This window comes from Lemur catta, chromosome 14, assembly GCF_020740605.2.
Source record: "Lemur catta isolate mLemCat1 chromosome 14, mLemCat1.pri, whole genome shotgun sequence".
In the NCBI taxonomy this organism is placed as follows: domain Eukaryota; kingdom Metazoa; phylum Chordata; class Mammalia; order Primates; family Lemuridae; genus Lemur; species Lemur catta.
Window position 1 is genome coordinate 68,589,037 of NC_059141.1, and position 26,348 is coordinate 68,615,384.

A 26,348-nucleotide genomic window follows, 5' to 3' on the forward strand; every position below is an offset into this window, starting at 1 on the left:
AAAACAAAAATTAGTTTTTAATTATTTTATAATGTTTATGGATTTATTATGCATCAGTTCCCAGACCTATCAGCACACTGGATGCTGATATTCATAACTGCTCCTAAGCAACAGAGGAAAATTTACACCCAGAGTTCATTCCTCTGGGCATGTTCCAACTGTCCCTTCCTAGGTAGATGCAGCCCTGGCAGGATTCTCACATTTCCCTCACTTGTTATAGAGACAAAAGGCTGAGCACTCACCCACTGATAGTTTTAGGTTTTTATAAACCTCCCAGACTAGGCCACTTGCTCACAATCCTGCCAAGAAACCCACTGGTTGGGCTCAGGTGAATTTTCTTTGGCCCATATGATGTTTTAAAAGGCAATGTGGTGCTCACATTGGCAGCACACATACTAAAACTGGAGTAATACAGAGATTAGCACGGCCTCTGTACAAAGGTGACGTGCAAATCCACGAAGCAGTCCATATCTTTACACACACACATACACACATGCACGCACATGCCTACATACAGGAAATCTCAGCAAAATCTGTGGACTGTATCAATGTCAATATCCTGATTGTGATATTTGCAAAACGTTAGCATTGGGAGAAATTAGGCAAAGTGCACAACTGTATGTGAATCTCTGATTATATCATGTAGGATTACATTATGTCAATACACAATCATAAAATATATATCATCTACATAATAGTATGATTATATCAATAAAATGTTCCATTAAAAAAGGGCAATGTAGGTAGGCAGGTATAATTTATGAGCATAATAAGAGCCATCTGCTTCACTAGTATATATTAATACTATTTCCTTGGTCTCTGTATCTGAGATAGCAATCTCCTGGTCTAAAGCTTTAAATAAGTATTTACTGTTACCTAGCTATTATACTAATATGCAAAACATATGAAATATGATGTAAATGTCCATTAGTCAGTTATCAAAGAAGACAACAACAGATCAAAAACCAGAAACCACTACACACCCTTCTCTAAAATTTTATATTAAAGCTGAGGGTTCAGGTTAATATCTCTTTCCCTTCTGGAAGACTACTCATGAAGGTGGTAGAATAAACACCCACAATCAACTGTCAGGCATTCATCCCTAATGAAAATTACTAAGCCAAAATTAACAGGAAAATATTTTAATGATATCTTTGTAGCACAAAATAATGAAACGGAGATGGGTAGAGGAAAGTAAGAGAATCCACATAACCATAGCTGAGAATGAACATGTGTCCTACCAGTGCTGTCTCCTCCCTCCTCCACTCCTCCTCTCGAAGACACAGTCTGGGTGATGCATCCCACAAAGACGTCTCCTTGGGGCTCTGCCCCCCAACCTGCTATTTACAAGCACTGTGATATCTGAAACCATCTGTCTCTGCAGATCCTGAGGACAGCCCCTCCATTCTGAAGGCTCGCTACAATTGCTCCTCAGCCCCCTTCAGACTGGACTGCTGATTTCTTCTTTCCTTCTGACCCTGAATTCGGAAGAGCTTCTTCTTGAGGTCCTTCTGTCGCTTCAGCTTCTCCTCCTGCTCCTTCTGCTTTACTTGGAAGTGCTCTTTATTGTGCAGGTGCCGCTGCTCCTTGGTCTTCTTCATCTTCTGTCTGTGGACCGTGCTCAGAGCATCCAGCAGTGCAAGGATCTGACAAGACAAACACAGTGAGCATCGGGGCGTCCCCACAGTCACGGCACGCCTGCATTCTGTGTTCAGTGGCTAACACCCTGGCTGGTGGTATCAAAACTAAAGGCAATCCATGATCCACATAAACAGTAACTCAGTGAAAATTCACCCTCACCTAGGAAATCACAACAGGCATGGAGATACATGTGTGAGCGTATTTTACCTTTACCACAAAACCACCTCAGTTAATCACTCTGTGGATACTGTGTGCAAATAATGAGGACAGAGTGGTTCCCTAGATATGTGCCTGTTACTCCCTATTAAAATGCACAGGGACTCTGGCCCTTCCTCTAACTTCCAATTCTATTGCCTTGAATAACCCTGGCCCTTACCCTTTTCCTGATGAAAACTGAGATTGCGGTAGAAATGCCAAGTGTGCTACTGAGAGCACTACTTTCATAACTAAACGCAACATGTGGTAAGCCACCCCGCGACAGTACCTTTCTTTCGTGAGGCTCACGTATGACAGCCGGTCTCCCCCTGTCCTTCGGCACTTTGCCTGCCTTTGCCTGGGTCTTGGGTTTGTTCTTAAATGGCAAGGCCTTCTGCAAAGCTTTTGGAATGTGCAATGAATTAAAATGTTTCTTTTGCCTCAGAATTGGCTAAAAAGAAAAAGAAAACAAAGACTGTGACACATATAAACTATGATGTATGTGCATTTAAAACTTTTACATAAAATCTCATCAATTAACTTTTCCACAAGATCAGTAAAACTAGTCTGCGGTCTCTCAGAAACCAGGACTCAATCATTCATCAAATACAGACCACCTCAGTGAACATTCACAACTCTAGGCAAACAGAAGAGCAGATTATATTTATTTATAACTTCCAAAAAATCAATTGTGCCCATTTCTTTGGCATGGAACTATGGGGTCTCAACAGAGCAAACTGAACAGATCCAAAATTTTTGTTTATTTGTTTTAGAGACAGAGTCTCACTCTGTCACCCAGGCTGGAGTAAAGTGGCACAATCATAGTTCACTATAGCCTCGAACTCCCGGGCTCAAGGGATCCTCCTGCCTCAACCTCTCAAGTAGCTAGACTACAGGTGCACACCACCACATCCAGCTAATTGTTCTATTTTTTGTAGAAAGGGGGTCTCACTCTTGCTCAAGCTGGTCTCAAACTGCTGACCTCACGCAATCCTCCTGCATTGGCTTCCAAAGTTTCTTTTAACGGAAAATTCAGGGCACTTATCTTTGGAGCACTGAAGTGGTTGTTTTCCACCCTAAGAATAATAATCTAGCTTTTCATCTTGACTATCAAACTCTCTTGATTTAAGGACAGAGTTCCTCCTCTAAGCAGCAGCCAAGCGTCCTCATCTCTGGTTCTAATTAAGATGTTTAACTTTATTCTGTTTCTAATAGAAAGCTGACTGAAAAGTGAGATTCAAACAATAGATGAAGCTCGGAGCGGGGGGGGGGGGGGGGGGGGGGGCGCGCAAGGGCAATATACATAACCTAAACTTTTGTACCTCCACAATATGCTGATATAAGAAGAAAAACAAAACAAACAAACAAAAAAACAACAGATGAAGGCAAAACACTTTACATTGAATTTTCAAGGTAATCTAAGTTCCATTTAAAGTAAGTAAAATAACCAAAATTCCTAACTGCCTCAGAAACATTGAAAGTTGCAAGTTTTGCCCTCGGCCTTTACCAAGGTCAGCATCAACTATATAGAGAATATTTCTCTTATGTCTTTAAATTTATTATTAAAGACATCATCCACAATAATATTCAAAATTCTCTGCTAAGACACCCAAATTGCTTTAAAGAATTCAGAGAAATGTCCTTCTCACAAAAGTGTAAGCACCACTCCTGGGTAATGGTACCACATCTTCAAGTATACTTGAATAAAAATTCATGTAAGTTGATCCAAAATTTTATTAACTATTTTATAAAAAGAATAATGCCTGAGGACTTCTGTTTCTAGCAGAAGTGCAGAAGGAAACCTCAAACTACCATCTTATTACAAAACAACTGAATAACATCCTAGATTAAAACAAATAAATCTTTTCAAATGCATTGTTAAGCTGTGAAGAAAGTAATGAAGTTCTGAGACCAAAATCTAAATGAAAGTGGGAATCCAGACAGGCACTGAAAACCTAAAATAAAACAATACTGACAGGCCGACTATTGGCAAGGCAGTGGAAGGACGAGAACGCTATGGAGCTGTGGGTAGACGCTAAGCTGCTGTGACTCCAGAACACCCCAGGCCTCCTGCACTGAAGCTGAGCACACACGCACCCGGGAGTCCACAACTCCCCCCGCCCCTGCCCCCCGGGATCTTCCAACAGAAGTGTACGCACCAAACAACTCACACACCGAAGACCTAGTGTTCAGGGCAGCATTATAATGACCAAGAACTGGAAATCATTTTTATCCATCAATGGATAAAGATAAACTATGACACTGTCACATAATGGAACTCAATAATAGTAATAAATCAATGTCTGGCATATACAAGAATATGGCCGATGCCTCTAAGATAGAATCAAAGAAGCCAAGAAAAATAGTATGTGCTATATTTTAGAAAACTCAAAATCAGGCAAAACTAATCTACATGTCAGGAGTTGGGATAGTAGCGATCGTTGAGGAGGAGACAAACAGGGCCTGGGAGAAGGGGCTTCTGGTGAGTTGGTAATTCTGTTGCTTGGTCCAGGGCATCCGGCTTTGGTGTCCTACAATTCACTGAGCTGTACACTTATGATTTGGATATTTTTCGGTATGTATGTTAACATTTCAATAAAAAGTTTACTAAAACATTAAAAATTTAATAAAAACCCACATTGCTTCAATAAAAATTAGCACATTAACATTTTAAAAATACATGTGTATGGTGGGGGGCAAAGTTTAAAAGAGTATAAAGTTCAAAAAACTACACAACGAAAAGTTGAAGAGGGAGTGATGCCAACCAGAATCCCCTTGCGCTTGTCCCCCCACCACAAGGATAGCCAAAGCAACAAATAAACTATATTTTGATGAGAATAACCAAAGGAGAGTGCCAGAGCACATCAAAGGGGTGGCAAAAATCTGGTAGAACACAGAAACCAGGACGGTCACATAAAGGGAAGGCAACAACATACCTCTGGCCCCCCATCTCCCAGTCAGGATCAGCCTGAACCAGGCGGAATGCTCCCTATAGGGAAAAGGTAAGCAAGAGGACCTCCGCACCCCCTACAAGTGCTAAGGCTAGCTAAGAGAGCCACCTGGAGTCCAGATAGCTGTGCTCCCCCAGAGAAGGAGCTGACACTGTGCCCTGCCCCCACAACCCACGCTGCAGATGTGCCATCTTGGAACTGGGAACGCTGCTAGAGTGTGTCCCGCTGCAGGGGTGAGCAGCCACTGCACCCTTCCATCCCTGAGGCTTTCTCACCCCACACCACCCCCACCTGGTGGCCCACCACCCTTGAGCTGCTGATATTGTCTTACTCCATTTAGTGTTGCTGTACAATACCTGAGACTGGGTACTTTATTTTAAAAAGATATTTATTTGGCTCACAGTTCTGGTGACTGGAAAGTCCACGACCCGGGAGCCCATCTGTGAAGCTGTCGTGCTGCTTCAACTCATTGCAGAAAGTGGAAGGGGAAACAGATGCATGCAAAGAGATTACATATCAAAGAGAAGAAGCAAGAGAGAGTCCAGGAAGCTGAACTCACATTTATAACATTGCACTCTCTGGTAACTAATCGATAGCACAAAGGATCTGCCCCATGACCCAAACATTTCCCACTAGGCCCCACCTCCCAAACATCACCACACTGAGAATCAAATTTCAATATAAGTTTTGGCAGGGACAAACCACATCCAAACCACAGCATACATCTTATCCTGAGGTGCCAGGCTGCCATGCTTGGCCCCTCAGAGCCTGAGTTGACTTGGCACCCTACCTACTGGTAAATCTGTGCCTTGGTCATCCAGAGCAGTCACACTCCCTGGCACCAGAGCTGAAGCAGTACCCCACTTCATAAAGAACAGGTGCTTTGGCTGAGCCAATGCAGTACCATGCATCCCAGGGAAACAAAGCATTGGCTGAGCTGGGGTACCCTGCCTGCAGGACAAACAACTGCAGCACCCTGCTTTCCTGGAACTGAACTGACCCTAAAATCTAAACTGCTGAGGCAACCTGCCTCCTCAAGGAGTAAAATGGTTGCTGTGCTGCGCCCTACCCCTCAGAGCCCAAGCTACAGCCGCACTCTGCCATTCCTAAGTACTTCCTGATGCTGCACCTGGCCTCACAGAGCCCATGATACTGCCATATCCCTCCATTGTAGGGTCCAAAGTCAGCACTACATGGCACCTCGTCCCCTGGGGTGTGTTGCCACTATGCCCTACTGGCTCTGGTTTCCAAATTGCAGCTGTGCCCTACAATCCAGGGCCTGAAATTCCACAGCACACTTTCCCAGAGCCAGGCCAGTACTGTGTCTTGCCCCCAGGATCAAAGTCACAGCTGCAACCCAGCTCTGTAGGCCTAAGCAGCTGGAGGGCACCTCAGAGCCAAAGGACCCAGCTTTGTGGGGTACATGCGCCTACCTGTACCTCGGAGTGAACCTGTGCCCCAACTCCCAAGTGCCACAGCAGGTTCACAAGACCCTAAGCCCTGGACCTGGACTCCACAGCTGCTCTGGGCACTTGTGCCCTGGAACCCAACACCACTGCAGCTGCTTGTGGGTCATGTCAGATCCAATGCCAAGAAGGATCACCTCAGCTAAGACTCTCATTGGGGGGAAAATGAGAACAGGAAGACCCTAAAAGCCCTTGCCACTGAGGACAGCATACACTCCCACAAACTCCTACAGCCTAACTAAACCTCTGAGGCGCCAGCAGTCATTGCTGATGTTGATCACAGCTGAAGAATTTGCACAGAGGCAGATTCTGTACAGATGCAGATCCCATTGCATCCACTTGGAACCTAAGCCATGGCACCCTTCCAAACCTGTACCCAAAGACCTATGTGGATGACAGTCTCTCCCCAGGAAATACAATCTGTAAAGTTTGGAAGAGGTGACTGTTCCACCAGAATTGCAGACATCGATGCAGGTACATAGGAAACATGACACCATCGAAGAATCACAGTAATGCTCTAGTAACTGATCCAAAGAAACAAAAATTTACAAATTGCCTGAAAAGGAATTAAAAATAAGGATCTTAAGGAAACTCAGCAAGATACATTGAGAATACAAAGAGACAATTCAATGAAATCAGAAAAACAGTGATCTGAAAGAGAAATTCAACAGAAATAGAAATCATAAAAAAGAACCAAACTGAAATCTTGGAGAAATAATAATTCAGTGAATGAAATAAAAAATACAACAGAGTTTCAACATCAGACCAGATCATGCACAAGAAAGAATCTCTGAACTTGAAGACCGGTCTTTTGAAATAACCCAATCAGAGGGGGAGAAAAACAAAAAAGCTTGAAAAAATCCTATTGAACTTATGAAGCACCATTAAGCAAACAAATGTTTGCATTATGGAGGTGATGGAGAAAGGCACAGAAAAATTATTTAAGAAAATAATTGCTGAAAATTTCACAAATCTTGGGAGAGATATGGACATCCATATTCATGAAGCTCAAAGATCCCCAAACAGGTTGAACACAAAGAGGTTCTCATCAAGGCACAGTATAATCAAAATGTCAAAAGTCAAAGAGAAAGAGAATTTTAAAAGTAGCAAGAGAAAAGCATCAAGTCACATACAAGTCCCTATTGGACTATCAGTCGATTTCTCAACAGAAACCTTGCAGACCAGGAGAGAATGGGATGATATAGTCAAAGTGCTAAAAGGAAAAAAACCAAAAACTTGCCAGCCAAGAATGTTACACCCAGCAAAGCTGGCCTTCAGAAATGAAGAAAAATACTATAGAAAAGCAAAAGCTGAGAGAATTTATCAACACTAGACCTCTCTTAATAGAAATGCTTAAGAGAGTTCTTAAGCATGGAAATGAAAGGACAATAATTATTATCATAAAAACATATGAAAGCATAAAACATACTAGAGGTAAATTTATAGTCAAATTCAGAATACTCCATTACTTTAATGGTAGTGTGCAAATGTTTCAAATCTCTAGTATGAAGATTAAAAGTCAAAATGGTCAAACACAACTACAGCTACAACAAATTATTAAGGAATATACAATATAAGAAATTGTAACTTGTGACAATAAAAATATAAATTGTGAGGGGAGGGTAAAAGTCTAGAGTATTTGTATGTGACCAAAGCTAAATTGTTATTAGCTTAAAGTTGTCTATTATAATCATAGGATGTTTTATGTAAGCCCTTAGAGTAACCTCAAAGCAAAAAACTACAGTAGACACATAAACAAGAAAAGAGACAAGAATCAAAGCTTAGCACTACAGAAAATCATCAAATTCCAAAAGTATACAATAAGAAACGATGCAAAGAACAAAGAATCTACAAAGCCACCAGAAAACAATTAACAAAATGGCAGAAGTCCTTAGCTATCCATAATAGCCTTGAATGTAGATGGATTAAACTCTCCAATCAAAAGACAGAGTGGCTGAGTGAGTTTTTTAAAAAGTCAACTATACACTGCCAACAAGAGAACTATTTTAGCTTTAGAAACATATATAAGCTAAAAGTGAAGTTGATGAAAAAAGATGTTCCACGCAAATAGTAATCAAAAGAGAACAGGGGTAGCTATACTTAGAGAAAATAGCCTTCAAGTCAAAAATCATTACAAAAGACAAAGGAGGTCATTATTTAATGATAAAGGTTCAATTCATCAGGAGGACATAACATCAAAGTACCTAAATGTATATAGCAAATATCAGTGGACATGAAGGAAGAAATACATAGCAATACAATAGTAGGGGACTACAATATCCCACTTTCAATTATCAACCAGATAGAAAATTAATAAGGAAATACTACATTTGATCTGCACTTCAAATCAAAATCCTATAGACTTATATAAAACTTTCCATCCAACAGCAGCAGAATATACACTATTCCCTAACACACGGAACATTCCCCAGGCTAGACCATATGTTAGGTCATAAAACAAGTCTAAACAAATTCAAGAATACTGAAATCACATCTAGTATTGTTTCCAACCACAACCGTATAAAACAAGAAATCAGTAACAGGAGGAATCTTGAAAAATTTACAAATACGTAGAAATTAAACCACATGCTCCTGAACAACCAATGGATCAAAGAAGAAATCAAAAATACCTTGAGGCAAACAACAATGGAAACACAACATATCAAAACCTATAGGATGCAACAAAAACAGTTCCAAGAGGAAAGCTTATAACAAGAAATGCCTATGTTAAAAAAAGAAAGATCCCAAATAAAGAGCCTAACATTACATCTCAAGAAGCTAGAAAAAGAATAAAATAAATCCAACATTAGCAGAAGAAAGAAAATAATAAAGATCAGAACAGAAATAAATAGACAACAGAAAAACCATGGGGGGGGGGAGGAGAAATCAATAAAACCAAGAGTTGATTCTCTAAAAAAAAATAAACAAGAATTGGCAAACCTCTAGCCAGACAGACTAAGAAAAAAAGAAAGAAGATTCAAATAAATAAAATCAGAAATGAAAGTGGAGACATTACAACACATGCCTAAGAAATAAAAAGGATCATAAGGGACTATTATGAACAATTATATGCCAACAAATTGGATAACCTAGAAAAAATGGATAAATTTCTAGAAAAATATCACCTACCAAGATTTAATCAGGAAGAAACAGAAACAGAAAGCTTGAACAGAACAATAACAAAAAAGACCTTCTAACAAAGAAAAGCTCAGGACCAGATGGCTTCATGACTAAATTCTACCAAACATTCCAAGAAGAATTATTACCAATACTTCTTAAACCCTTCCAAAAATAGAGTTAGAGGAAATACTTCCAAACACATTTTACTAAGCCAGCATCACCTTAATACCTAAGCCAGACAAAGAAACCACAATAAACTATAGGCCAATATCTCTGATAAATCACTGACACAAAAATCCTCAATAAAATATTAGCAAATGGAATTCAACAACACATCAAAAATCAAGTGGGATTTATCCCTGGCACGCAAAATTGGTTAAACGCATGTAAATCAATCAATGTGATATATCACATGAACAGAATGAAAGATAAAAACCACATGATCATCTCAACTGATGCAGAAAAAGCATTTGACAAAGTTCTGCATCCTTTCTTGATAAAACCTCGCAACGGTACAAGTATAGAAGGAAAGTTCCTCAACACAATAAAGGCCATTTATAAAAAATCCACAGCTAACATAATAATCAATGGGGAACAACTGAAAGCTTTTCTACTAAGATTGAGTGCAAGACAGGGATACCCACTCTAATCATTTTTATTCAACACAGTACTAGAAGTACAAGCAAGAGCAATCAGACAAGAAAAAAACAACAAAAACCAAAAAGCATTGAAATCAGAAAAAACAGTAAAATTACCTCTATTTGCACATGACATGATCCTCTACATAAGAAAATCCAAAGATTCCACAAAAACCCTGTCAAAACTAATACATGAATTCGGTAAAGTTGCAAGATATTAATACAAAATCAACATAAAAATCAGTACCATTTCTATGTACAAATAGTATTAGACTTAGCTGAAAAAGAAATCAAGAAAACAATCCCATTTACAACAGCATCAAAAAAATTAATATATTTAAGAATAAATTTGGCAAAGGAGGTGAAAGATAAGAACACTGAAAACTATAAAACATTGATGAAAGAAATTTAATAATACACAAATAGGCCGGGCGCGGTGGCTCACGCCTGTAATCCTAGCACGCTGGGAGGATTGCCCAAGGTCAGGAGTTTGAGACCAGCCTGAGCAAGAGCGAGACTCCGTCTCTACTAAAAATAGAAAGAAATGATCTGGACAGCTAAAAATATATATAGAAAAAAAAAATTAGCTGGGCATGATGGCACATGCTGTAGTCCCAGCTATTCGGGAGGCTGAGGCAGAACGATTGCTTGATCCCAGGAGTTTGAAGTTGCTGTGAGCTAGGCTGACGCCACGGCACTCTAGCCCGGGCAACAGAGCGAGACTCTGTCTCAAAAAACAAACAAACAAAAAAACCAAATAAATAAAGATATTCTATGTTTGTAGATTGGAAGAATTAATATTGTTAAAATGTCCATACTACCCAAAGCAAATAGACAGATTTAATGCAATCCATATCAAAAGTCCAACGGCATTCTTCACAGAAATAGAAAAAACAATCCTAAAATACATACAGAAGACCCCAACCAACCAATGCAACACTGAGAAAAACAAACTTGGAGGTATCACACTTCCTGATTTAAAATTATATTACAAAGCTATAATAATCAAAACAGTATGATATTAGCATAAAAACAGAAACACAGACCAATGGAACAGAACAGAGAGCATATAAATAAATTCAAACATATTTCATATCAATTTTTGACAAGGGCAACCAAGAGGACACGATGGAGAAGGGATCTCTTTAATAAACGGTGCTGGGGGAACTAGATTTCTACATGCAAATGAATGAAAATGGACCTTTATCTTACACCCTATATAAAAATCAACTCAAAATGGATGCAAGACCTAAATAAGACCTGAAACCATAAAACTCCTACAAGACAATATAGGGGAAAATGCCCTTGACCTTGGCAACGATTTTTGAATATCACACCAAAGGCCAGACTACAAACTGAAAAATAAATAAGTGTACTATATCAAACTAGAAAGCTTCTGCATAGCAAAATAAACAAATCGTTACAGCAAAATGAAAAGGCAACCTATAGACCAGGAAAACATATGTGTAAACCACATATCTGATAAAGGGTTAATATCCAAAATTTATAAAGAACTCTTACAAACTATTTTAATAGCAGAAAAACAAATAACCCAATTAAAAAATGGGCAAAGGACCTGAACAGACATTTCTCCAAAGAAGAAATAAAAATTAACAACAGAAAAAGGGGAGATAAGGTAAAAAAATATAAAGAAGTCAATATGTAGGATGAACAAGTCTAGAAATCTAATGTACAATGAGAGGACTATAGTTAATAAAAATGTATTCTATTGGGGATTTTTGTTAAATATGTAGATTTTAGCTGCTCCAGTCACACAAAAAAAGTAACTATGTGAGATAGCAGATACGTTAAGTTGCTTCGCTATAGTAACCATTTCACTATCTATGTTTTATATATCATGTCGTAAACCTAAAATATACACAAAATTTATTTTTAAAAAAAGTTTAAGTCTCCTTTTCAATTCAGAAAAAAAAACACTATTACCATTTTCCCATGTTCCTTTTCTAAAACATTCTATGAATATACAATTGTTCAAATTTAATGTTAGACTTTATACTTTAAAATTCAAAGCACGTAAAATATTACATATAAAAACATCTGTGTGACTCCCTATCTGTAAGAGCAGATGCTGCCATCTGCATTAACGCACACACAACCTGTACCTTATACAGGGAATCCTTGCTGGGCTTTAGTCTGATGCCATGGGCAAGCCTGAGTTGACCTGTTGTTCGCATCCCTGACCAGGTGTCTTTCTCACCCACTGGTTTCAACAAAGATGTGACTGGGTTATAGAAGGCTGGAATGGAGACAGGATACCACGTTCGCATGAAGACAATATCTGGAAAGAGGAAATTTAACATTTTCAAAAGAAGATTAATATCCATTTCGCCAAGGAATAAAACCCAAAGTTTCACCACAAACTTCTCTACCTGGTTGCACAGTACTTGAAGAGGGACTTCACTAAGTAAATTACTCGTATATCACAACACTTTTACCAAGGGTGACCAAGGGGCTGCAGACACAACGTGAATGGTCATGCTGCATAACGTGCTCCAACTGGGGAGAGCTGGAGCTGACTCTGACTTTCTAGAGACGTGAACTCCAACCTCTACTCAACTCTGGCTAGAAAACTATAATGAACAGTAATACACTGTCTTGAATACGCCACAAAGGATATTTACCACTCATCAGCAACTTATCCTCAAAGGTGGCCCGGAAAGCTCCTTCTGGAGCCCGGAGTGCTTTCTTGATCTGTCCCCTTATTCCACTGACAGTTCGAACCACAGCACCTTCAAATTTGGCCACCTCCAAGGCAGAATTAAACATTCCCTACAGGCATATAAAAATAAAAATACATACACATAGAATCATATACTTTACCTCTATGTTCATAAATATATCCTTGGTTAAAAAACAAGAACAACTAATTTAAGGATGATATAATAATCAAAATGTATTTTGCCCCCTAAAAGTGAGATTACTACCTCAAAAAGAATACAACTTTATTTTATTTTCCCCCAAATAACATTAATCAAGACTCTACTGTGGGCTTATTAGCATACTCATCACTGGTATCTCTGTAGAAGAGAAAGTCAAAGAGGTATTTATTAGACTGAACTGGCCTAGCCTTTGCTGGTATCTCACAGGTTGGACTGCAGCTCAAATCCAATTACTTAGGTGCATGCACTTATAAACTAAAAAGAGCTAGACCAACGCTGGTGGTATTATTATATTATACTGAAAGAACATTTTATGATCTTAACTGTTTTTAATGGAAACATCCCCCCAATGACATTTTCAATAAAAGCTGCTCAAACTAATCTCCCAAAATACTGCAGAACAGTGTGTCCATTTCTCTGCACTCTTGCCAAGTTTCCTATAAATTGGTTTGTCTATTTTTCTACTGAATGGAAACATATGATTTTTTTCCCCTTTCTTAACACAAACCAAAAAGGTAGGAAATAAAACCCAGTGGATAAAATTATATATTTCCAATATCAGTTCTGTGGCAGCTTCACATGGGAGCAATAAGTAATAGCCTCAATTATGAAATATGTTTTACTTCACCTTAAGATTTTTCAGCATATTTAGGTAACACAGAGACCAACATAAAAAAGTAAATGAATATATTAAAGATCCAGTTTATAAAAGATTTCAAAGACTTTTCTAAAAACATTAGACCCATAATTTAGAGTATTTCATCCTTCCTTTAACAATATATACATTTATAAATATGTGACTATGTAGATATACAGACCTTAATAAATGAAGTGTTCTTGAAAATTTTATATGGAAAACCGGTTAGCTTTAATTTCTTCACAATTTTTATGGACTTATCCAGATCAAGGACAACTCCTGTGGCAGCTATCCGGAAATCAGGCTAAAAGGAACCCCCAAATTTGAATATAGGAATAATATCACCAAGACAAAACCTACAATTCTCTGTGATGCAATAAATTACCAAGTGTACTTCACTTACAATCAGCTAAGAAAGAACAAGAGAGAACATCTGAACATGAAACACAGTATTTTAACAGAAGCAATCTAAAATTTTAATACTGGTAAGCCAAACTAATGATGATGACTTGACTACTTTCCTGAGAGTGATTTCATAAGAACATAATTTCACAATCTATTTGGAATGAAATGGAAAATAAAAATACAGTTGCAATGTTTAAGAAATTAAATTTTGGCCCTCTAGGGCAGATTCCCTCTGCTCATTATTTTGTTTTCTTCTCTGTTAAATGGGGCCAATAAAACTTACTCTGACGGGTCAAATGAAGATGAGTGAACATACTTTGCTAAGCCAGCATGACTAGGAGGGTAGACTCATGTCTAGCTAGTCTAGGACGTATCCTCATACCTAGTATACTGCTTAGCATATGATGAACACTGCATAAATACTTTCTTAGCTAAATACGTCCAAAAAATGCACAATAAATTATCTTCAGTATCATTGTAATTCTTCTACTTTGCCATATCTACTCCCATGCCCTACTTAAAAGCATATAGGAAGATTAAAAGCAAAAAGAAATTTACTTTATATTACACATTAAGAATGAGTAATTTTCAACTTAAAGTTTCATGTACATAATAATCCATATTCAAGATATATTTCTGAAACACAATCTATAAAATAAACCATCCAAGGCAGTTACCGTCATGCCACTGACAGACTGTATTGCCAAGAACCCAGTTCCCTGCGGAGTGACAGGACCTTAAAGAAAACAAGAAAAAAGGAAATATAGTAAACCACAAATTCTAGATTCTGTCTTACGTATATTACTCCAACACCCCCCACCCCCCAAAAGACAGAAAAATCTTATGAATTGGGATTTCATGAAAGGAAAAGAACAAAGCTATAATGATACAGCCTAAAGGTTTAAATTAACCTACAAGCAAGTTATTCTAATCACATTTTACCCCAAAAGGTCGCTCCACAATGCATGTGCTGTGGGGTATATTTTAGAAGCCTTTGTCTTCCATTGTGGTCTTCAATATAATAAAGTGGGATGGTCTGAAACCGCCTCCATCCTACAGAAAAAATTACTGGATCTCGCGACTTGAGAATTTTCTTATACCAGCGATGTTTCTTCAGACGCATCTGAGGGAAGAGAGTTCGGTAAGATGCCCGGTGGAGAGCACATCCAAAGACCCTCAGTTGCCAAACATGCAGCACAGGGCACCTACCTGCACATATCCGACATTGCCCTCACTGTTGCCCAGACCACCCAGAACAATTGGGTAATGGGGGTCAAAGTTCAGCACAAATTCACAAGGAACATTCTCAATCTCAATTCGGACATACATCCCAGGTCGAAAACCCTCATACTGAACTCTGGCTTCATCATCTTGATCTTCAAATTCTGCCCGATTAAGCTGCATGTAAGAGGGGGGAAACTCATAATGCCGTTATTTTTAATAAACATAAGATTAATATTAAAAAGTGAGTACTTCCTAAATAAACCAAGGACAGAATTATTTAGCCATAACCTATTAAAAATAATATAAATTATTTTTATATTTTATATAAATATCCCTACAGTTTGTTCAGAATATGTCCCAACTGTTTTCTTCTCTGTTGCTCCAACATACAGCAAATGTAAACAGCTCTGAGAGGAGCCCTGAATGTCCACACTCAAAACTTCCCGAGTCCATGCCTTTTCTTACTCTCCAATTATTTCATACTTTTTCCTGTCTTTAAACACCCAACACCTCCTCCCTCATCCTCACTCTCAGCTGATGCCTGTTTCCTAACTCACTTGAAAACCTAAAGAACTTCCATTGTCAATCCTGTACCACGTTTACACCTGTATCCAGACTCTGCACTGCCAAATAGGGTAGCTACATGTGGCTCCTTAAATTAAAATTAAATAAAATTTAAATTCAGTTCCTCAATCACACTTGCCACGCTGCAAGTGGTCAACATCAACACGTGGCCAGTGGCTACGATATCGGACAGCACAGATATGCACGTCCCTGAAGGCAGAAAGTTCTACCTGGCAGCTCTGGCTTAGATTATTTATCCATTCCACTACTTCATGCCAAATAAAGCTGCACACTACATACCAACCATTCTTGTTGGACTTTATTCCAACAGACCTTCCCTCTGTTATTTCTCTCATCTTAAAACCTTCTTTTGACTCCACTTCCTCTATCAACTACTGCTGCATTTCTCTGCTTCCCTCTGCAGCAAACCCCACAAAAGTTCTCTACAGTAGCAGTCTCCAGTTCCTTTGCTCCCATTCTCCTCAATCCATAAGAATTGACTCACCACTCTATGAAAATGCTTGCCAAGGCACTAAAGGCCCCCACATTCCTACTCCAGTGGTTAGTTCTGTCTCCATCGTGGTCAACATAACAGAACTGAACAATGTTTCACCTCCTTTTACAGCTGGCTTCCAGCATGCCTGGCATTCTCTGGAGATTTCTTCTCCCTCTTGGGCACTGCTTGGGCCCCACTGCTGCTCCCTCCTCTCACCCACATCAGTCCTGCTCCGCCTGCCCCGTCTCTGCACTCACTCCCCAGGCCATCTCGTGGCTTTTAAGTAGCCATCTATATGCTGAGGACAGTACATCTGAGTCCCTGGCCAGACCTCTCTCTCTAGACTTGACACTCCACTTGTCTGAGCATACCTCAAACCTACCCAACCCCACAAATCATCTTCCCAGACAAGGCTGCACCAACTAGAGGCTTTCCTACCTACCTAATGACAACCCATCCTTCCAGTTAACTTCTGCTTGTCATCCTCTTTTACTCCCACCCACCCCACATTCACTCCACTAGGAAATCCTTGTGATTTAGCTTTCAAATAAAGTATATCCAGATGTGACTCTTTGTCTCACCTCTACTGCCACCTCCCTGGTTTGCGCCATATGACTGAACTGCCAGAGCAATCCTTTCAAAGGGAAGCTGATCATGAATATCTGGCCTCTGCTCCAAACTGTCCAAGGGCTCCCTTCACTGAGTGAAAATTCAAAGTCTTTTACAATGGCCCACAAGGCTCTAAGTAACCTTAAATTGTAAATGGGCTGAGGCAAAGACTTCAGAACTGGTTTTACATTTGTTATTCATGTCTGTCAAAGATCAACACAGACTTGTAACCACTAAGTTAATGACTAATCACGAGATACTTCTTTGACTAGATGAAGGCCCAGGTTGAGCAAAGCCTTTCAACCACATTTTCACAAATCATATGGTTAATTTGTATGGTCCAGCTCACAGAGATGCTCGGTGGCCCCACTAACAAAGCACAACTCAGACGCTCACTATCGACTGTAAACACATCTCTGTGTCTCCTTCAGAGTGAGACCATCACCTGGAACAGCCTGCTCAGCACCCCCAGGCAGGACGGCCACACTATCTCCCTTCAGCTCCACATCTGACCTTACACTCAGTATGTCCTTCTGAACTCCGACCAAGAAGAGTTTTCAGAAAACTTCCCCCGGAAAGCACTGGTATGTGCATAAGCCACACAGACCACAAACCAGGGAGCAGCAGCTGGAATGTGAAGCCAATGCTTGCACTGAACTGAATAACACACTGTCTCAAATCACTATACTGTGAGATCCTCAAAAGTGACCACCATGCCTCAGCGATTTCTGCTTCATCTGCACCTAATGCTTGGTATAAAAAATAGGTAATGATATTTTTCTGGTGAACTTCAGACTGAAGGAGCAATTAGATCACCATATGAATAAACACACTGAAACACACTCACATGCATCTCGACCCAGGAGTCAGGATGAAAAGCACAGAAGCAGAGACCCAGAGTTAGGTCTGTTACAGCCTTGACAAGAGACTAAGAGGAACTGAGTTTTCTTACCTGTGCTTGTTTCTGCATTTCTCCTTTAAGATCATCAAAATATGTGCTTTCTCCTTCGTCATATTCTGCATCAAACATCTCCTTCAGTTTTCTCTTCTTATCTAAATGCTTTTTCTTGGCACTTTCCTCTGCGTCACTGCCAATTTCTTCCTTAACTTCTTTCTCTACATCTTTACTCTTCAATTTCCAAAAAAGAAAATTTTGTAAAGTTTATAGAGATCTTTTCTTTAATCATTAAAGCAGAGTTTAAATAAAACAAAACACAGCCTTTATCTCTAAATAAAATGGTATTGCTACAGGAAACGGACACCTGCATTACGATTAACTCTCATTCCTTAATCTGGCTGGGAATGCCAAACAGGAATAAAAACAATAGTAAGTGTCCTCGACTCAGATGCTTCCAGAAACTGTTCTCAATAAGTACTAGGGAGAACAGGGAATTTGCTTTTCTAAATGACAGTTAAATGTACAAAGAGGAAGATGATGGCAAAAGGAATGGTGGAGAGGAAGATCCAGGGGCTAAAACTTCCATGAATAAAAAATTGTAAATGAGTATGGCAAGAAGGGGTAGTAGGTGTCATCAAAAGACCAAGAATAACAAATAAACAAATAACCTTTTATCTGTCCCGACATCTCCACACTTTCAGGAATGAATCTCTCTATCTGGTCTATAATCTTCACAGATAACAGGTAAGATTTGCATTTCTCAATATAGGCCCCTTGAGCTGACAGCCGGCCATGGCAAAGTCATACCTTGGAATCCGGGCCTGATTTTCCCTTGTGCACGTCTCCTGTCTCCAGGTCTTCAAAGTCGCCGTAGAGCTCCTCTGAGAAAAGAACATCCAAAGGCTCCTCTATGAATGGGGCCTGTGTGAGCCACCAGGACCACCTGCCCAGGCAGGCTGTGTGCTCTGCATTCCAAACCTCGGTCTTGTTGTTCCCGTTACCATACATACCAAGAGGGTTCTGCACTTACAAAGGCTTTTTAAAAAAATTGTTAGTATTTCATCATCTGTTTAGGTAAAGTAAATGGATCCAATCCACACTTCCATACTTTATTTCGAAATCCCACTTAGCCAAGAGCTATTAACACTCTAGAGGAGAGAGACACAGAGGTGGCAGGCATGGGCCAGCAGGGGAGTCCCCAAAACCAACAGTTCAAAGAGTGAATAGAAAAGCCCTGGCTTGGGCAGGCGCGCGGTGGTTCACATCTGTAATCCTAGTACTCTGGGAGGCTGAGGTGGGAGGATGGCTTGAGGTCAGGAGTTTGATACCAGCCTGAGCAAAAGCAAGACCCTGTACATACTAAAAATAGAAAAATTACCTGGGCATGGTGGCATGTGCCTGTAGTCCCAGCTACTCAGGAGGCTGAGGTGGGAGGATCACTTGAGCCCAGGAGTTAGAGACTGCAATGAGCCATAATCACTCCACTGCATGCTAGTTGGGGTGACAGAACAAGACTCTCTCTCTCTCTCAAACAAACAAACAAACAAACAAACAAAAAGCCCTGGCTTGGTAACAGCATATAGGAAAAAGAGTCTTGAAGTAAGTTCAACACAACACAACCATGTAACACACCCAGGGAAAATCTTATATTCTATAAAGTATAGAAAATAAAATAAAAGTAAAGCCCAAAACAGCACCAGGCCCACAGGAAGTGCTCATTCACTCATTCCTTCATTCATTTCTGGAGCTCAGTTATAGGTCCTACTCTTAAATAGACAAGTTGAAACTCCTTTAGGAAGGCAACATTTAAAAAGGTATTAAAACATTTTCACATAAGATAGAACCAAAGAACTGGGCAGAAGATAAAATAGATGGGAAGCTTCTATTTGTACAATAATAAAAATTTAAAAAGGATGTAATAGGAATAAATCTAATGAGAAATGTGCGGGAACTTCATTTAAAAGATAAAATTAAAAAGTTTTAATATGCTACCAATAGCACCATAAGCTAATAATGCTTCCAGGTGCTCTCCATACCAGGCACCACTTTCAGTACTTTACTTGCCCTAACTGCACTCTGCAGTACAACCCAAGGATGTAGGTACTGTAAATACTATCTGCTGAACAAATAATGACATACCCTAGTTTATAAAGAAAGACTAAACATCACAAATATGCCAGTTCTCTTTAACACAGTTCCAATACGAAATCACCAATAAGGATTTCTGGCTAAAGAAGAGAACACAGTGTTCTTCTCTCCTATAACCCAAACTCTAGAAATAGTGCGAGACACAAGAGACAATCAAAGAACTCTGAAAGGTGGAAAGAAAAAGATGGACTGGTGAGGGACCCTGGGACACAGGAATGACACAGTAGAGCAGGATGTCTCACCAGACCTCACCCAGCAGAAAGGTGACCCAGGCCCAGTGTTTCCCAGCCCACAATCCAGCAGCAGAAGGCAACTAGGCAAGGTCATTCTTCCCCCAGATTGAAAGAGGTACACCTGCAGCAGCCCTGGTAGGGGGACAGGGAGGCTCACTGACAACAATGGCCTAAAGGTGCTCTCTTTCCCCGAGGGCCTGGGCCAACCGCCCCTCTTTTATCAAAACATCAGGGTGGCTGAAGGTTACTGGCAAGGGCAATTCTACCTGGTCTGATGCTCTCCTCCCACATCCAAAAATAATGTGGGGCCAGGCAAGCCCAGCAAAGGATATCCCCCCAAAAATAAGCAATCCCCCCCCACATAGGCCAAAACAACCTCCCCCAACCCAGTTGCAGCAGGTGGCCCAGCCTGGGGCAGCTCGCCTATTCCCTCAAGTGGGCACCAGGAGGGACCAGGCAGAGTGCCAGTGGCACCAGATAAACCAAGCAGACCAAAATAGCACCATGAAGGCTCTGACACTAAATTGTCATTGGAACCACAGCCCACAAAGTAGACCAGTACTACTAAACCTAAACAGGAGTACTGCCTGTGAAAATAAAAATGTTACATGGGGCCCAGTCTCCTAACATAATAACCACGTATGTGGTATACAAGAGAATATAACCTGTCATTACATGAACCAAGAATATTATAATCTGAGTGTGAAAAGACAACTGAAGACCGAAATGGATCAGATTTTGGAATTGTCTGACTTGTATCGTAAAGCAGCCATTATTAAAATGCTTCAGAAAATTATTAAAAGCATTACTAAAAGCAACTACAAATCCTACAGCAACAAACAAAAAAACTGAAACTTCAGCAAAGCAACTGAACAAGAGTCTAATGGAAATTAGAGAATGAAAATACGGTAACAGAAATTAAAAACTCTCTGGATGGGCTCCACAGTAAAAATGGAGATGACAGAGGAGATAAATGGAGAAACTGAGGCCCAATCAACAGAATTCACCCCGACTAAACAATAGAGAGAAAATAGACGGAAACAAACGAACAGAGCCTCACAGACATACAGGACAATAACAAAACGCCCAACATTTATGCCAAGTCCCAAAGGAGACAAGGGCTGAAAGAGTACACAAAGAAATAATGACTGAAGTTTCTCAAGTTTAGTAAATATAGAAACTTACAGATTTGAGAAGCCGAGCAAACCTCAAAGTGAACCCAAAGAAATCCACACCCATTCAAGTTTTGAACACTAAAAACAAAGGCAAAATCTTTAAAGCAGCCAGAATGAAAGGTAGAATAAATGTGGGGGCACACACATTCAAATGACAGTTATGTTTCTCCTCTGAAATCATGGAACCCAGAAGGAGGTAACCCAGCATTTTTCAAGTGCTTGAAGAAAAGAACGGTCAGCTGTGAATTCTACACCTAGCAAAACAATCCGTTGGAAATGAAGAAGGAAATACATTCTCAGAAGAATGAAAGAAACTATAGGAATTTGTCACTAGCAGACCTATCCTTGAAAAATGGCTACATAAAGTTATTAAGCAGAAAGGAAGTTATAAAAGGATGAATATGGGACCATGCAGAGCGGGGAGAAACAGCAGAAAGGCCAGAAACGTAGATACAATGTGGATATATGCAATTGACTATCTTCCTCGTGAGTTTTTAGAATTACATTTGATGACTAAAACACTATACCAGCATCAAATACTCAAGCCAATGATATTTAAAAGTGGGGAAGGTAAAGGGACTAAATGAAAGGCAGGGTTCCACATTTCAAAGTGGTAAAATGTTGGCACTAGTAGACTATTATTTTACCACATGCACATTGTAACACCCAGAGCAACCACTACAAAACTACACAAAGAGACACACTCAAAAACACTATAAATAAATCAAGGTGGAAAGAAAGGGAACCAGAGGAAACAAAACAAATCATAAAATATCAGACTTAAGCAATTATGTATCAATAAGCACCTTAAATGTAAATAGCACAAACACACCAAAAGACAGATTGATGGAGAGGATATAAACACATGGCCCAAATAGACACTGTTTATAAGAAACTCACTTCAAACATAACAACCTAAATAGGCTGAAAGGATGGAGGAAGATACACCATGCAAACAATTTTTTAAAGAGGCAGGAGTGGCTATATTAATATCTCATGAAGTAAACTTGAGAGGAAAAAAATTACTAAAGTGAGAGAGGATCTTTGCTCAATTTTAAGATGTAAAATTGGCATGTGCTGGCTTAATATCTTTGAGCCTCACAGGGCGCCAAAGGCTTAACTGTGAGTTTCCCTGCTCCTGTCAGATAGGTCCCGCAGCCCCCAGCAGGAAAGCCTCCTCACCCAGCTAGTTTTTTTCTTCACTGGTCTGCCCACTTGTTATTCAAACAAGCCAATCACATCTTTCCAAGGGAACCAATGGTCATCCTATGTTCTCATTGCTACAAAGCTCACCTCCCACAGCCCCTGGCTGTTCACTCTGCTCCTGAGTACAACGCCTTTGCGGCCCTTCTTGGTGTGCAGCGTCACCCTCCCCTGAGCTGTGAGTAGATGTGACTAAAAAACTGCTGTCAATTTCATCTGTCCAGGTTGGGTGTCATGTGTTTGGCCATCTTGTACTATTTAGGGCGAAGAGCTCTCCCTCAAGAGCAAAAGGGGTGAAAAGGAAGTGACCATAACAACTACATAATGGCAAAAGGATCAATCCCCAAGAAGACATAACAATCCTAAATGTTGTATGCACCAACAGAGCCTCCAATAAATGAAGCAACAATTGATAGAACTGAAAGAAAATGTAGATAAAATCCACAATTATATTATACTTTGCAACTTCAATATCCTCTTCTCAGCAACTGTTAAAACTAGGCAGAAAATGAGCAAGGATACAGAAGATCTGAACAATCCAGTCAACCCGCAGAATCTAACTGACATCTGTAGAACACTCCATCCACCAACAGCAGAATACATAAATTTTTAAAGCATCAACAGAACATCTACCAAGACAAAGCACATTCTGAGCAACAAAACAAATCTCAATAAATTTAACAGAATTCAAATCCTAAGGTATATTCTCAGAATATAATGTAATCAAACTAGAAATCAATAATAGGAACACAAGAAGAAACTCTTTAAACATTTGGTAATTAACAATATACTTCTAAACAAGGCATGGGCCAAAAAGAAGTCCCAAAGGAAGTATAAAAATGTACAGAACCGAACGAAAATGAACATACGACATATGAAAATTTGTGCTAAGCAGTGATGAGAGGGAAATGCTTACACAAGAAATGAAAAAAGGTCTTGAACCAATAATCTAAGAAAATTGAAAAAAAAAAGAGCAAAATAAACCTAAAACAAGCAGAAGAAAAGAAAAAAATCAACAAAATTGAAAATAGTAAACCAACAGAAAACCAATGAAATAAAATGCTGGTTATTTGAATAAAATCAACAAAATTAACAAATCTTATAATGATAAAAACAGAGAAGAGATAAATCAACAATACCAAGAAGGAAACGGGATTATCAAAAAGGATACTGCAGCCATTAAAAGAGTGAACATCACCCTCAGAACACCCAAGCTGGCCTCTAGGAGAAGACATTCAGTGGAGCTTCCACTTCCCCAACAGGCCTTGAAATTCCTTGAAAATCATAAACTACCAAATTCAGGCAAGGTGAAATGGATAACCTCAATCATCAAAGAAATATTAATAAAATTTGTAATTAAAAGTTTCTGAACAAGAAATCTCCAAGTCCAGATGGTTTCACTGGAGAATTATACCAAATAGTAAAAGAATTCTTCCCAATTCTAGGTGGACTCTTCCAGAAAACAGAAGAATAGAGAACACTTTCCAACTCATTTTATGGGGCTATTATTACCCTGATACCAAAATCAGATGAAGACAGTACCCCCCAGAAAGGGAAACAAAACAAACAAAAAACCCACTATAGACCAGTATCTTTCATGAACTTAGACACAAAGAGTCCTCAACAAAATACTGTCAAATGGAATCTAACAACATATGAAAAGATTTGTATACAAATTCTCATATGTTGCATTTTCATTTTCAGGCATCACCAATGTGAGATTTATTCCAGGTATGCAAGGTTGGCTCAACATTCAAAAATTAATCAATGTAATCCACTATATCAAAAGGGTAAAGAATAAAATTCATATGGTCATATCAATTGACACTAAAAGACATCTGACAAAATCCAACAGCCAGTCATGGAGAGAAAAAAAAAAAACCACAGTGAAAATATCAAGAACAATGTGTGAGGTCATTCTTAGCACTCTCATTCAACACAGTACTGAAAGTCCTAGTCAATGACGGACAAAAGGAAGGAAAGGAGGAGGGAGGCAGGAAGAACAGGCTCCACAGGTTGAAAAGGAAGAAATAATGCTGTCCTTATTTCCAAGTAAGATGAATGTCTGTATAGAAAATCCCAGGCAATCCACAAAAAACCCCCAAACCTCCTAGAACTAATAAGTGAGTTCAGCAAGATAAAAGATAAACACATGAAAATCAATCAAAATTAAATACTTAAGTGTAAACTTATTAAATATATTCACAACCAGTATGCTGAAAATCACAAAATACTGATGAAATAAATAAAAAAATAAATGGAGAAACATTTGTGTTCATGGATTTGAATAATTAAAATAGAAAAGATTCTCTCCAAACTAATCTATAGGTTTAATGCAATTCCTGTCAAAATCCCAGCTGAGTTTTTGTAGACATAGACAAGTTTATTCTAAAATTTATATGGAAAGTCACAGGCTGTGGCATAGCTAAACCAATCTTGAAAAAGAAAAAAGTGAAAGGAATCACTCTTACTCAACACTGATGTTTGCTACAAAACTGCCGTAACCAAGACCATGAATGTGGTATTAGCCAAGCGATTAACGAATGACGTCAACGGAACATAAGAGAGAACCCAGAAATAGACCCACACAAAGATGCTTAACTTATTTTTGACAAAGGTACAAAAGCAATTCAATGGAACAAATGGTGCTGGAAAAATTATATACCCATAGGTAAGAATATAAACTTTGACCTAAGCCTCACACCTTATATAAAAAAAAAATCAAAATAGATCATGGATATAAACAGAAAACAAAAAACTATACAACTTTTAGAAAACAATGCAGGAGAAAAATCTTCAGGATCAAAGAATAAGAAACAGTTCCTAGACTTGACACCAACTGCACAATCCCTTAAAAAAGAACCTGATAAATTAGATATCATCAGAATTAAAAAACTTTTGCTCTGTGGAAGGCCCTGTTAAAAAAAATGAAAAGGCCGGGTGTGGTGGCTCACGCCTGTAATCCTAGAACTCTGGGAGGCCGAGGCAGGAGGATTGTTTGAGCTCAGGAGTTCGAGATCAGCCTGAGCAAGAGCGAGACTCCGTCTCTACTAAAAATAGAAAGAAAATGATCTGGACAGCTAAAAATATATATAGAAAAAATTAGCCGGGCACGGTGGCACATGCCTGCAGTCCCAGCTACTTGGGAGGCTGAGGCAGAAGGATCGCTTGAGCCCAGAAGTTTGAGGTTGCTGTGAGCTAGGCTGACGCCATGGCACTCTAGCCTGGGCAACAAAGTGAGACTCTGTCTGAAAAAAAAAAAAAAGAAAAGAAAAAGAAAAGAAAAGAAAAGAAAAACTATAGATTAGGAGAAAATATCTGCAAACCAGGTATCTGATAATGGAGTTAAATATATAAAGTACTTCCAATACTCAACAGTAAAAAAAAAAAAAAAAAAAACAATTAAAAAAGGGCAAAAGACAACCACAGACACTTTACATCTGTATAGAAGACATAAAAGATGGCAAATGAGCATCTGAAAAAAATACAACATCATTAGCCATCAGGGAAATGTAAATTAAAATCACAATGAAATATCACTACGCACCTATTAGAATGCCTAAAATAAACTATAGTGAGAATACCACACATTGGCAAGGATGCAAAGAAATTAGCTCACTCATATATTGCTGTTAAAAATATAAAATGGACCAATCATTCTGGAAGTTTCCCAAAAAACAAGATATGCAATTGCCATATTACTCAGCAATTGCATTCTTGACAATTTATCCCAGAAAAATGGGAAGTACATATTTACACAAAAACCTATATATAAATGTTCATAGCAGCTTGATTCTTAATAGTAAAAAACCCAGATCTCCTATAGGGGTGAAAGGCTAAACAAA

The 26,348-nt window shown here is 39.1% G+C and overlaps 1 protein-coding gene and 1 non-coding gene across 4 annotated transcripts in view; one reads left to right on the forward strand and one right to left on the reverse strand.

Annotated features, from left to right (window-relative positions):
* The first annotated feature begins 371 nt into the window (after window positions 1–371).
* Window positions 372–475, forward strand: LOC123650490. Its single transcript, XR_006739359.1, has one exon. It is a non-coding gene; the product is annotated as a U6 spliceosomal RNA (small nuclear RNA).
* A 651-nt stretch (window positions 476–1,126) lies between these two features.
* Window positions 1,127–26,348, reverse strand: part of BMS1 (BMS1 ribosome biogenesis factor) — a 57,438-nt gene continuing 32,216 nt past the window's right edge. For 2 of the 3 annotated variants that reach the window (XM_045568192.1, XM_045568191.1), the window contains exons 14-23: window positions 18,552–18,625; window positions 17,799–17,975; window positions 15,163–15,351; window positions 14,896–15,076; window positions 14,631–14,689; window positions 13,730–13,852; window positions 12,654–12,801; window positions 12,135–12,310; window positions 2,126–2,287; window positions 1,127–1,646 (exon numbers count right to left, since the gene is read on the reverse strand). In XM_045568192.1, the coding sequence (XP_045424148.1) occupies window positions 1,419–1,646; window positions 2,126–2,287; window positions 12,135–12,310; window positions 12,654–12,801; window positions 13,730–13,852; window positions 14,631–14,689; window positions 14,896–15,076; window positions 15,163–15,351; window positions 17,799–17,975; window positions 18,552–18,625 (1,517 nt within the window). In that variant the 3' untranslated portion in view covers window positions 1,127–1,418. The remainder of the gene's footprint in view (window positions 1,647–2,125; window positions 2,288–12,134; window positions 12,311–12,653; window positions 12,802–13,729; window positions 13,853–14,630; window positions 14,690–14,895; window positions 15,077–15,162; window positions 15,352–17,798; window positions 17,976–18,551; window positions 18,626–26,348) is intronic. The other variant, XM_045568194.1, reaches the window with a different exon arrangement.